Source organism: Chiroxiphia lanceolata, chromosome 6 (genome assembly GCF_009829145.1).
Source record: "Chiroxiphia lanceolata isolate bChiLan1 chromosome 6, bChiLan1.pri, whole genome shotgun sequence".
Lineage (NCBI taxonomy): Eukaryota > Metazoa > Chordata > Aves > Passeriformes > Pipridae > Chiroxiphia > Chiroxiphia lanceolata.
In genome coordinates, this window is record NC_045642.1 from 49,925,722 (window position 1) to 49,939,303 (window position 13,582).

The following is a 13,582-nucleotide window of genomic DNA, read 5'->3' on the forward strand; positions in this document are numbered from 1 at the left end:
CAAGTCCTGCCAGGAAACCTGCTCTAATGTGGGTTCCTCTCTCCATGGATTGACAGATCCTGCCAGGAACCTGCTCCGGTGTGGGTTTCTCATGGATCACAGTCTCCTTTGGACATCCACCTCCTACACAGGCTGCAGGTGGATCGCTGCATCCCTCCAGGGGTTGCGTAGGCACAGCTGCCTCACCAGGTTTTTCACCATGGGCTGCAGGGGAATCTCTGCTCTGGCACCTGGATCACCTCCTCCCTCTCATTCTGCACTGACCTGGGTGTCTGCAGGGCTGTTTCTTTCACTTATTCTCACTCTGCTCTTCTCTGGCTGCAATTACTTCTGCAAAATAGCTTTTTTTCCCTTCTTAAATATGTTATTACAGAAGCATTACTATCATCTCTGATGGGCTTGGCATTGGCCAGTGCCAGCTCCGTCCTGGAGCCAGCTGGCGTCCTGGAGCCAGCCCTCACGTCGGATGTGAGGGAAGCTTCTACCAGCTTCTCAGAGGAGCCACTCCTGTAGCCCCACCCACTACCAAAACCTTGCCATGCAAACCCAATACAATTACTCAACTGGGGAAAATGTTACATTTAAAAATCATTACTTGATGAGATTTTTTTTATAATTTTTTGCTTATTAATTTGACGAGGAATTCCTCATTTACTTCTGAATATCCCTCAGTCAGAGAGTAGTTAGTAGCACTAACTAGCCCACGAATGCAAACACTGTACCCATTACAACTCATGCCCAACATCAATATGCCGAATAACTCAGCAATTACTTTTTAGTAGGATCAACAATTTTCCCCATGAAAAGTGTAGTGCCGGTTAGCTTGTCAGAGATCAAAATAATGAAGGGCCTGTTGAATTTGATGGTAACAGAAGGATACAGAACTCTGGTAGAGATTACAGCAGTGGCTCCTGCAGCTTCAGATCCAGCCTCATCAACTTCCAGCAGGGCCTTGTGAATTGCCTGCAGAGAAAAGAAGAAAACACTGTGGTTCATATATGGGACAGGAAGAAGGAGGTAAAATAAATTCTCTTCTTATAGAATATTCAGGAGAAGAAAGGAATGATAAATCCAGTGGATGAAACTATTTTATGGTAAATCTCCAACGGTCTGAAACAGGAGTGTTTTCTATGTCAGGACTAAATAAAGAGAGCCAAAAATAAACAGGGACACACTGTAAGTACGTTCTCACTAGTGCTGAGTAGAGAGAGATAATAACAGCACATGCACAAACTAGTTTATTTCCTTAGATGGTTAGGACTTCCAATAGCAACACTTTCTCTTATTCCAAGGTTAATGAAACACTGCTATTTAAATGCTAATACAGGGCTGGTATTTGGCACCTTTAACATTAAATCATAGCTTAAACTGACATAGCGAAATTCTGCTTCTTCAAACTGAAAATCTCCTGGAAACTTTGAGAATATTAAAAAATTAGGTACTAATCAACACAAAGATCATAATATACTCCTCATTTACAGTTTACTTGACACAATATCATATAAAATATTATATTCCAGTGCCAAGAAGTCATTTAAAGTTGTTCAACTTTTCCATGTACTTAATATCCAGCCTTTTAATAGCAATATTAAAGTAATACAAAAGTGAACCAGAAGATTCTTTTTGTAAAAAAGCAAAATTACTAAGCAAGCCCCTACGTTTCATTGTGAGTTTTACTTATAACTTCAACAATAAAAGGAGGGGAAGAAAGTCTTTAAAAACCCTAGACACAATTGATCAAAACAACCAACCACCACCCCATCACTAGCACTTACTTGTGAAACCTGGAGATTATGGCTGCCACTAATTCCAGACAGATCAGCATTACCTGAGAACACTTCAGTAATGCCCATTTTCTCAAACAGGTTTTTAACATCGTAAGACCCACTAATAGAAAACTTTGGTAACTGCAGATTTAATCTCCTGTCGATCAAAGAAAACAAAACAACAGTGAGGCATTCCAGGCCTGTTTCAGCCAGCAGGATGGATAGTATGCAATTCAGTGACACTTGAAAGAACTCTTTTGATTGCAGACTTGTTTGATGGTAGCATTTGTATTCCTTGAGCAATCTTGGCATCCAGAGAGATGCTCCATCTTCTTGTTTCTACATTCTCCATTTGATTTTTGTGAAAAGAAACAAATTTCTTCATTCCTACTCATTCATCCCAATGCCACATACACAGCTAGCAGAGTTTTTTGGCTAGAGAGTTACAGAGAATAAGCATGCTGACTGTGGAAAGCCTAAAATAAGGGAAAAGGATGAAAAATCTATCATGATAAAATTCACGGTGAAGAAAATGAATTGTGTTGGCACCATGAAAGAGGAGGTGTAGTAGTCAAAAGGTAGCCAAGCAAGTCTTAAGGCAATTGTTACAATGCTGTGACCCCTTCTGTCTGGTCAGAGAGCCTGCAGTTTCTTAGCAGTTATGCTCTTCTCTGACTCATTTGGGGAATTGCTTATTTATGAAATCAGGACATTATACCCAGCAGGAGATGATTTGAACTTAGCACTTCCTTTTAAAAACAGTGAATTGTTCTCAAATATAGTAATCCATCTACCTAGAGTTACCTGGGCGTAAGTTCGTTATTCCATTTACAAAGAGTTTCCTTGGAGAGAGCATCTTCCACTTGCTTCATCTTTCCATCATCAGGCAGAATGAGCAATGCTCGTGCAGTGCCCTGGTAAGGCAGCTCTATTACCTCACAGGAGAGATCCTGGTCGTAGTAAGTGTTAGAGATACTGTCGTGTTGCATCATGTTGACTCTAACAGATGCATTTGTGTTCACAAAAAAATCATCCTCATATGTATGCAAAGGATCAAAAGACTTTTCCCAGGCAGCTAATGGGGGGAAAGATAAGATATTGCACTCAAATGGGATAATCATAAGAAATGGCTCTTCTAAATTAGACCAACTTAAATGTAGGACAATGGAGGGCTATTTATGGGAGAATATGATCACTGAATAATTTCAACCTCCTGCATAACACACAATAAAGCAATTTTAGCTGTGCAGTAAGCTCAGCATAGTGAGTGTGAGTAAGTCCTGTCTTGCTGAAAAACAACAAAAGACTAATGAGGACCAATTAAGAGTCCTTCTACTGCAGCCATATGTAATGCCTTTTATGCCATTTAAGTACAATGACTTAAACATTCAGCCACAGGACCTTCTTCTCATGCCTTTCCTATTAGGCTATGCCCCTACAAAAGCTGACTGTAGTCAACCTGGTGAGGAATTCATCAGCAGAATAAAGGGTCTTAACATTTGAGCAAGCCTCCAGAGACACAGGCCCTCAAAATGCTCTATCCCAAAATTTTGTGCAATGCACCTAGTGGATCTACCATAAAACTGGGGACCCTATGCAAGAGTATCAGTCCACCAAGTTTGACTGGTATGTACGGTCAGCATAGAGAACATCTTGGAAACATCTTTAGTCATTGTGCTCTCAGACCAGTGATACTATGTGCAGTGGATCCCTGTCTATAAGAGGTCCACTAGAGAGGGACTTCTCTGTCTACAGCTTTCAGGCAAACTGGGTCATGATTAAGCAACCAGTATTTCTCAACAATTAGATACCCTGTTCTTGGCCAGATCTAATCTCTACTTTGAAGGTTCTGCACAGTTTAGTTCTTTCCTAAATAGTCACTCTGGTAACAAATCATCAGGAGTTCCCTAAAATTTTTATTTTGCATCAAAACCATCTATTAGAATATTATGTTAAATATCTTACCTTTAAAATAAATGTAGTTAACTAGAACTAGTACAGTACTTGGTTCAAGATGACCAACTAATTCAGGAATTTTCCCCTTGGTTTTCTCCTCTACATATTTATTGATTTGCTTCTTAGTTTCTTCTGGTTTATGGAAATCGCTATAAAAAAAATCTGCATCATAAAATTGTTTGGTATTTTGTAAAAATGACTCCTGTGGTTCATACCCAGTAGCTGTAAAAATGGCATTCCCTATATTTAATGTGATATTAGCATCAGCACAGTTCAGTACGGATAAAACTTTGTGAAAACTGTCATGTATTTCATGTATGCGAGCCTCAGTCAGATCGTCAAAGCCCAGTCCTCCAAAAATCTGAGACAGGGTGGTTGACTTAGCACCAACAGCCAGCATGGCAAATGCAGTGGAGATGCTCATGGGAGAAAAGAAAACATTTTCATCAGCTTCTTTTGATATAGCCTGCTTGTAAAATCTAAATACAAAATCTGCATAGTTTGAGCCTTGCTTGTCACAGTTATGTGTTAATAAATTTTCTGTTCCGTCTTGCAGATTAGTATTGTTGACTTTATGGCAAATATCTTCATGGTGGCAATGGGTTACAGCACAAAGAACAGCAAGGAGTAAACACAGGCACAGGATACACTTCATCTTCTTTTGAAATTATTCTGTCACAAAATAAACAGTCATTAAATGAGCAGATGGTAATGATGTGCTTGGTAGTAAGGAATAATAAATAGTTTGTTATCATAAATATTACGTAGTGCAACTGTAAATATCTAATATACACATGATATTTAAAGTTCTCATGGGTACAATGTCAAATTTAAATAATAAATTCTACCAAGTTATAGATTAAAATGTCAGCATAATAAAACCATCATATTTCATTGTAACTGGCCTGAAAAGGCAATACTTTTCTTCATTATAGTACATTGGCTATGAAAACATAGAGCTAAAGTTCACAATAATCTCAATTAACAATTACATTATTTTCCTATGATCGTTGTCTCCCATCGAGTACATCTAAACAAACAAGTTACCATGAGGGAAGACAGGATGTGGGTTTCAAAGACATCAAATACTCCACAGCATCTGCCCAAAAGCAATTTGATAAATGTAAGGAAATGTGAGACATCTCGCTACTCACTGGAAGTGGGGTAAATTCCCTCCCCTCCACCAAGGCAGCAGCACAGAGGCAGACAGCTATCACAGACTATTTGGTACTTGTTAAATTCACACCTCTGTTTACCTCATGGCCCTGTTTACTTACTAACATGGCCAGTCATTGACCACAGCTGGTGGTGGAAGAAAGGCATGAACTTCCATGCAAAATTCAAGGCAAAAGCCTGGAGCATCCTGTGACATGACAGCAGTGCACACAGAAATGGGCACAAAGACATGTGGGAAGCAGCAGGTTTGCATCAGAAAATGAGGTGCATGTTTGGAGTGAAGGAACCTTTCTTTTTTGGTGGCTGCAACAAGTGTTTGTAATTTGTTAAATGATGTTTTGCCCCTCACCAATGGGTTAACTTGCATGGGATATGGGAAAGACCTGGGTCCAAGAAGAAGAGGACCATTGATCCCATTTGGAAATCAAAAGACATAGATCAATTTTTTTTGGAGATGGCAAGTTTCTTTGTTATACTTGTTCTCCTAATGCTGATGTAATATCCTTCATGTGAGTCCCTGCTCTCCACAGGAGCTGGGACAAGTCTCTGGTTTACTGAATTCAGTTCCCTGCTGTTCTGGAGGCATCTCATACAAACCCTCTTCAGAACTGTAACAAGCTATCAGTGAAAATAAGCTTTTTGTTCTTGTAGCTTCGGCATGAAAATATTTCTAGAACTTTTCTACTGTTATGGCTTCTCTTCTGGTTTCCAGCCAACGCAGCCTGTTTGTAGCCTTTTCTTCCAGGAACGTATTTTCCTGTGTCCTGCCAAGGTAAAGTTGTCTTGGTCCTACATTCATTCCCAGATGTGAATGATGATTGTATTTACTGTCTAAACAACAGTTAGATGGAGTTTCTGAGGGCAGCCCAAGTTCAATGATTTTGTTTTATTTTTTTATTGATGATCTTTCTTGTTTTTATAGCAAACGTATACACTAGCTGTGTGTTCTCATATTTGCTTAGATCTGAGTATGCTGAGTGTGCCTGAGAGAAGATAGGGTCCACTGCAGTGACCTGCAGTAAAAAGTGGTAACACTAAATTTGAATTTGCTTAAACCGAAAGATGGAGTATGGCTCTAGATGGGAATATGTTTCAGCTATTTGCATCTCTTTTAAGCAGAACTCTCCCTGTTCTTCACAGCCAAAAAAACCCCCCAAAACCAAAACCCGAACAACCCTTATGTGGAAAAATGAAGCAATAATGTAGTACACAGGGTGTTCCAAAAACACTTGATGTTTAACATCTTGTAGGCCATTTAGCTCTAGGTATTTGAGATATTGCACACTCAAGTGAGAAGATAATTTTTATCTGTCCATGTTCACTTCCTGTGTCCATACAGAACTTAGCCTGAATTTCAAAGAATTTCTGAATCAAAGAATATGGTTTAGGGTTTTTTTCTACAGCAAACTTATATTAGGCATGTCTCTGTTATAGCTTCTACTATAACAGATCTGTTAAAAAACTTTTCTTAGTATCAGTGCTCTCTGTAGAAATCTGAAAGAAACGCTTCTACCAGAAGCTGTAAAACACTGAATATTGTCATCAAGTTTTCCTCCCATACTTTTCCCTTTAGAGATGAAATCACATTAATTTCAATGTTTTGAGATTAGAAAATTTCACACACAAATATTTTTGTTAACACTTCAAAGCTGAAGAAATTGGAAAGGCTTTACTAAATCTGGCAGTACTTTTAATGCAAATTGGAAATTCAGAAAAAATTCTCTTCCAGACCACATATTAGTTTGTCTATGGGAATAAAAGAGGCGATTAAATTTAGATTGTGGCCTTCCACCTGCCCCCCGTTACACTCACCCCTGTCTAATTAGAAAGCATGGCCTTAGCAATTCAGTGATTGTTTTTTAAATTAAGTCACCGAAAGAGTTTATAAATTGGACCTGATTGTTCAGTCAATAGTGGGATTATACTAGTTTTGAGTCAATGTGAAGACCGTTTCAACCTAAAAGGTGATTACATCAGTATTCTGCTTTGACAACTACTTAATAAGTCCCCATGACTTCAAAGGTTATTTTAGTTTGATTTCAGGCTAAGCATATTCCCCCAGAACAGCAGGTCCCACTGGTCCCTTACATGTCTGCTTGATTAATCTTCCATTGCAACATCTACACAGAACCAAATCACAAGCAGACAAATGAAATTAACCTAATATTAACATTCCACCAACCACAGAAATCATCGTTTGCAAGTCTCCAAGAAAAGTGCGTGTGTAGTACTTACGAAATCAGAAGCCTCGTTGCATTCAGCTGACCATGTTGTTCCCCACACTGTTACTTATACTAGTACATCATCTTCTGCTTAATTAGTGCTGTTAAACATTAAACAGATCTGATAAAAATTAGAGCCAACCAAAAAAAAGGAGGAAACAAAACAAATATTGACGAAACAGGTTTGTGAGGGTCATCTCTATTATTCAGCCAAAGAAGCTGACAATCTTCAGCCATTTGAAGAGTAGCTGTGACATTCTCTCTGTTACCTTTGGCCATGCAGAGCAGATGGGGGCAAACATTGCGTAATTAGGACCCTACTGGAAACCAGGAGGTTGTGCCTGGAACCACTGGAAACAGACAGCGACTCTTAGTGTCAGAAGTCAGACTCTCTGTGCTGTGATGAAGTACACATGGAGCCATGTATCACATCAGCTTGGTGCTCTTCCAAAGTCTATCCAGATGCAAAATCTTCTACCTGATCCTCAGCCTGCGTATGGATGACAAACTAATTGCCTTTACTTTCTCTCTCTGTCTGTAGCTGCATACCACTGAGAGGATATGTGACAGACATGTTTCCCTGACGGATTTCCTACTCTGGCTGATGTGGTCCCTTCATCTATCTCAGTACTGCGTGGATCTCAGTTACTGCCTCAGGCAGGTGGCGGGAATACAAGGAGCAAACTGTTTACTCCCACACATGCACATACTGCATGTGAGCACTCACTTCTCGTTCTCTGTGCCCTCTCACACACTTCTAAATTGTTCAAATGAAAACAAGTACTGCTTGTTTCTATTAACTTTTTCAAATAGGAATTAAGTGCTGATGAATCAAGCTGACTGATTTTTTCCAGTTAACAACAAAGACCATGATTGAGTGGTGACATGAAATACGTTTCCCCATTTGAGACAACTCTTTCCTTTGTACTTGTTTACTCACATGTGTAATTTTGTCATTACAAACATAGATAAACATGGAGACAGAACATAGATAAACCTTGTGTGGACACTCCCCTTCTTTGTTTTCCTCTTTATTTCTTCACTCCAAAACTCCCACCCCCCCCACTCCCCTCCCCTTTCCTTTTTACTTGTTCCTTCTAATTCTGCCTGTAAAGGTCACAAACACAGAGATTATGTTACTCATCAAAGCCTAGGTGACTGACAGATCACGGTGGTCAAGGATGAACTGTGTTACAAAATGGTTATAAGCCTCTTGTTTTCTCTTTCATTTGTGATGCCTTATAATTATTGTTTTGTTTTTAATAATGCTAAGCTAAAATTTAACAAGGCATTTCCCTAGCATTTCATTATAGAAGCAGCAATAAGGTGCTACAGCAGCTTGAAACTAAAATGATGAGGACATGCACGCATGCCAGGTGTACCACACACTGCCACGAGCCATTACAATCCCACCTGTCTACTGACCACAATTTCAGCTCTAAAACTAAGTCATGAAACCATGTTAACCAGCTTCGTACTGATCACTTATATACTGAACTAGATCTTTCACTCTATTATTTATTTTTAATAGGAATAAAAGTACAGAATACTGAAATAACCAAACAGATGGGGTTTATTCCTTCTGATAATTAAAATCACGACAAAGTCTACATTGCCCAAGTCCATGTTACTGCTGCGCATTTCATGTAGGTCAGTTTCGACACCACACCCCAACTCATATTTTGACATCTTTAGAAGAAATAGACCCATATAATAGTTCATGCATTTGCTAACATCTTGCAAACATCTTCCTGACTATAGGTTTTGTTTTGAACAGACCATTCTGAAACAGGTTTAAAGAGTTCTTAATTAACCAATGACTGGTATATTCGATGGCAACAGAACCACTCAACTTGTCCAGTGTTCAAAGGAAATAAGAGATTTTTTGTCAATTTAGCAACAATAATAGCTGCTCTGGGATTACAGCTCAAAGACACACAGGTTACTTCAAATATAAAAAAATCTTTATCCCTGTATACCTATTATAAGTTACACAAAGATTTGCAAGTGTAAGGTATATAGATCACAAGTATATTAACCTAGCAGCAATATGAAGGAAATGGAGTATGGAATTAGGAAGAAAATGGACATTACCTTCCCTTTCATTCCCTCACTGATAGTTCTGAGTTATGCAGAAGTCTTTGGGAAGAATCAGGCAGTCAGAGTGCAGGGAGAATGTTAAGATCAAAGATGTATGCATGTCTGGTGAACTGTGGTTTTTCTAGTCTGGATGACATATACAGTGCAGAATAAAGGCGCAATCTGCACACAGTGGTCATGCCATGCTCTCGATACTTATTGAAGAGTCTCTTCCACTGTCCTGTCAGAAAGAAAAAATTCAGTGGTTTAGAAAGGGACTGTGAAATGAGGACGAAATATAGTCTATATACAGTGAAAAAAACCATTCACAAGAAGAAGGAAATTCTGCTCACAGAACTTTTTTTTTCATCTGAATTAGTATCACTCATATGAACTAAGTAGAGAGCAGGGACAAGAATTTTTTAAAAAAATTACTATACCAATGGCAATCACCGATAGTGAACACTCATCATCATTTTTCAGTTTCAATGCCAGTTGGAAATTATACATAAATGTAGCAGGTGTGTTACATGTATGGTACACCAATAACTGAACCTCCTACTGCTGTTTCAGTGTGTGCAGGTTGGCAGGCATGACACAAGACTAATAGAAGACTTGAGACCTCCTGTAAAAGGGACAGGAGAGTAGACAGGTTGCTTTAGCATAAATACCCGTTATGTAGGCCCCAGAATCTTTCAAAAGAAGGCCTGTTTTTCATTATTTCTACGTGTAACATCTTTACCATGGACTTTCTTTTCAGACTTGAATGTTTCTGCAATACTAATATTAGTAACAAAAGAGCTTACTGAGATTTAATATCTTGATGATTTCCAGCAGGGGTATTGTGGAAAAAAAAATTTTATTCTGTTTTATTTTCCTCCTAACCCCCAAAATTGATGAAAAAAAATACTCTTATTGACTTTAAAGATCTCCAATATATTTTCCATTGCCCAAGTACGTTTCAGGATACTGAAATGATTTCAGCTGGGATAGACCACCTAATGAGAGAACCACTGGACTGAAAATTAAGGATAGATGGCTATCTCTGTTGAGCAGCTCAGTTTTGACCTTGGGAACATCACTGATAGGCTTCAGTCTCCTCATCTGTAAAATAAAAATGGCACATCAAACTTTGTCATTGAGATTAGATGGCATGAAAATAAAAAGTTACTTTCAATGGCCTTTAGCATCGCTTTAGTTCTTATTGAGGTTAATGAAGACAGGATAAGTTTTTATCAGTTTGATTCCAAGGCACCTCCCTTGGTAACAGTGACACACAATCTAGATTGTCTGCAGATGCAGCTTTATACAGCTTCAGAGTGAAAATGGAAATGTTCCTGAATTGCAAGCTTCCATAAACAGTCCTCTGTACTTTTCAGAAAGTGTCTTCTTTCCTCATATACTTAGCAGTTGTATTCAAGGGGTGGCAGTTACCCAGGTACACTACAGCATGGGGAGAGGTGATTAAGCACACATAAATTGCAAGGATTAATAATCTGTATGCACCATACAACACTGCACAATCCAATCTTTTTACCAAAAATTTTTCTTTCATGACTAGAAGATGCAAATTCAAGAACTTTGTACAGGGAAGTAGAGAAGGATAAGACCATTGTGCTAACTGAAATTTTTTTTTTAACATTTTGATTTGACCCAAGCATGTGCCAGCAGGGGTTGCTTCACCTGAACCCCTTCACCTACTGCTCATCCAGTATTGTACTTTTAAAATCGTATTGTTTACCTATGATAAGGCCTGAATTCTGCTCTGACTGTGTAAGCTAAGAAATGAAGGATGATCAGCTTTAGTGGGTAGGTATAAGCAGCAAAGAAGCTAAGTTTCTACAGAGTGAACCAGTGACTGAGCTGGGAAGGGAAGTAGAAACTCCCAAGTCCCAACCCAATGCTGTGTAACTACTGGCCTGTCCTTTCCTAATAATGTTCTTGCGTTAAAGAAATAAAGAAATTAATCAATTAATTATGGGTTTCCAACAGCAATATAGTACTTAAAATTTTAATAAATATGTGTCTATACAACATGAAAATGTAGTTAACAAGAACCATCCCAATGAGTAATTCAAGACTTAAGCAACTAACATTATTCTGAAAGCCTTCATTAAAAAGTTCTTCCTCACCTTCCCATTTGATCCACTGACCCTGCTATCTGGGACCATCTCATCTGAATTGCTTTCTTTACCTCCTTTGTACTCCTGAGCGATACTTAATCAAGTGTCTACCTTTAATTGTACAGCTGATCAAATAAGGTTGATCAAAGTGGATTGAAGTAAACAATAATGACATTATTCTGTGACTCAGAAGCTCAGCTGCCCAAGCATACCATATGGATTTTGGCTAATGCTCAAAGAAAGGACCCAGAAAGTGGTCTTGCAAGCAAAAGAGTCCGTTTACCTTGTTTATTACGCCTTGTCAGTCTCCCTACTCATACAGAAGAGCTCTGTTGAAAATGAGGGTACAAACATAGGAATCCACCAGGGAACAAGAGCAGAAGGAAGGCAGGTTTCAATTTTATTTTGAATTGATATAGAGTAGATCAAATTTCGCTATGGTCACTAGTTTTAATTATACTGGGAGAAGATTTAGCTCAACATCACATAACTTTTAAAAATCCTACTCTAGATCAATATTCAGACAAGTTCAACAAAGTCATTTTTCTCTGTAATCAACCATTATACAAACATCTTAAATCTGTTAGTTTTAACAGAAAATTTTTTGAATTGTAACTATTTCGATACAGATGAAGACTTCCCTACCCCAAACCTGTTGATACTCTGTCTAATGTTGGCTCCTACGTACTGTTATCTCCCCTGATATCCTTTTCCTGCCTTTCTTCGCATCACCCACAGTCACTTGCAGACCACTATCATCTTGGCACACCATTCCTCTACTCCTGCTTCCTCCATCAGCTTTGAGAGCAATGGCAAATAGAGCCTGTTGAAGAATCATGAAGGAAAGCATTCCCAAAGGAGTCACAGCAAGCCCCTTCAACAAAAGTCAACCTCTGGGGACCAGGGAAAGCCCAGACGGTTTTCACTAAATACCCAGGTGTCTTTTTCCATAGAGCAGCAGAGCATTAAGGCACTCCTAAGGCTGGGGTCAGCAAGAATGGGGCTCAGCTGTAGAGAGCAAAAAGGTTAATCAGGTCACAAGAACTTCTAGATGGCAATGTCCTGCTCTCAGGTTCATTGATCAGCCAGTGAGAGTATTTTTTTTTTTCCCCGATGATGCAATGTTTTTAAATTAATGCCTTTGGTAGAACTTAGGTGGGTGGGGATTATGAAAACCAGTTTGAACTGGTCTCTGGCCTTTGTGAATGCTCCGGCTCTCATACTAATGGTGATTGAATTAATCTCTTAACAAACACGTTTGTTTTTCTAATTCGCCTCCACACACATAATTACTAAAGCTCCAAACCCAACACCCCAATATTACAGCACAGATGACACTTTGCATCCCCTGATTTTCAGAGATCACTGAACTATTGGGATCCTTCCTGAAATAATTTCTGAAGCACAGGTCTCCTCACCAGAAACAGAATCCTGCAAGTCAGGACTATGCCTAAGAGGATTCACTGTCTCTAAAGCAGGAAATTTTTTACCAGCTTGTTCTAAATGTATTTTCCTTCATGGCTTAATGTAAAAGCAATTATTTTTACTACTGGTCCATAGGCATTCAGTGCTAAGAATGCCTAAATCAAAGCTAAGAAATCCTTAAATCCTTTGAGCTCGAGATCCCTACCTACCTTTGATCGTAGTAGGCTTATAACTGAGCTACAACTTCATCATTCTATTACTTACAGCAGTGCTTCACAAATGCTCAAGATTTTTCTTCATTTGAGAAACTTTCCCAGATTGCACAAATACCCAGATTCTTCCTGCAGCCCTTAATGTTCCCCTTTAAAATCCTTTCTCAGAAAAACTTCTTGGAAGTTATCTGAGAGAGCAAATTCCCTGTAAGAAAGCAGAGTCAGAGAAATCAGAATATTTTCATGAATATGTTTGCTTTGTTAACATTTTGAAAGAGAAATAATGAAAATGTTCCATGTTTATTTTTATTTTATAAGTTCCTATCAAGTTGTCAATTTTCCTATAATTTAACAATAAAATGGAAAAAAAATTCAAAACCATTTTCAGGAAATTTGTTGAGATTTTAAGGTCATTTATTGGATGTGAAGATAATACAAATAAGGAACTGTGGACATTATTTAGAGTCTACTGTAGAAAAAGTCTGACTTAAGAGAAAATAATTGTTTACAGAAAAGTTTAGATCAAGCATTCAATTCTTCAAGTCAGGATGGAAAAGGTTTTTATATCAGCTGTAGATGACCTGAACAATGAGGAAGTAATTATTTTGCCACTCACAGTTATA

The 13,582-nt window shown here is 38.5% G+C and overlaps 1 protein-coding gene across 2 annotated transcripts; it reads right to left on the reverse strand.

Moving 5' to 3' along the window:
- Nucleotides 1-348: 348 nt before the first annotated feature.
- LOC116789015 (serine protease inhibitor 2.1-like) lies at nt 349-7,261 on the reverse strand. Of its 2 annotated transcripts, XM_032692312.1 has the most exons (6): nt 7,134-7,237; nt 5,000-5,662; nt 3,732-4,394; nt 2,571-2,841; nt 1,776-1,923; nt 349-963 (listed from the first exon to the last, which is right to left on the reverse strand). In XM_032692312.1, exons 3-6 carry the CDS (start codon nt 4,375-4,377, stop codon nt 769-771), a joined length of 1,260 nt encoding a protein of 419 aa, XP_032548203.1. In that variant the 5' UTR covers nt 4,378-4,394; nt 5,000-5,662; nt 7,134-7,237; the 3' UTR covers nt 349-768. The 2 variants fall into 2 exon arrangements, with proteins under 2 accessions (XP_032548203.1, XP_032548202.1); XM_032692311.1 differs by lacking the exon at nt 5,000-5,662 and having other exon boundaries at nt 7,134-7,261.
- Between the last annotated feature and the right edge of the window lie 6,321 nt (nt 7,262-13,582).

Bases quoted from the DNA above. Each gene is read 5' to 3' on its own strand.
- LOC116789015 (XM_032692311.1), bottom strand. From the start codon at position 4,377: ATGAAGTGTATCCTGTGCCTGTGTTTACTCCTTGCTGTTCTTTGTGCT. The intron at 2,842-3,731 runs GTAAGATATTTA...TCCCCCCATTAG, and splicing joins TAACTACATTTATTTTAAAG to CTGCCTGGGAAAAGTCTTTT. The intron at 1,924-2,570 runs GTAACTCTAGGT...TTTGATCGACAG, and splicing joins AATAACGAACTTACGCCCAG to GAGATTAAATCTGCAGTTAC.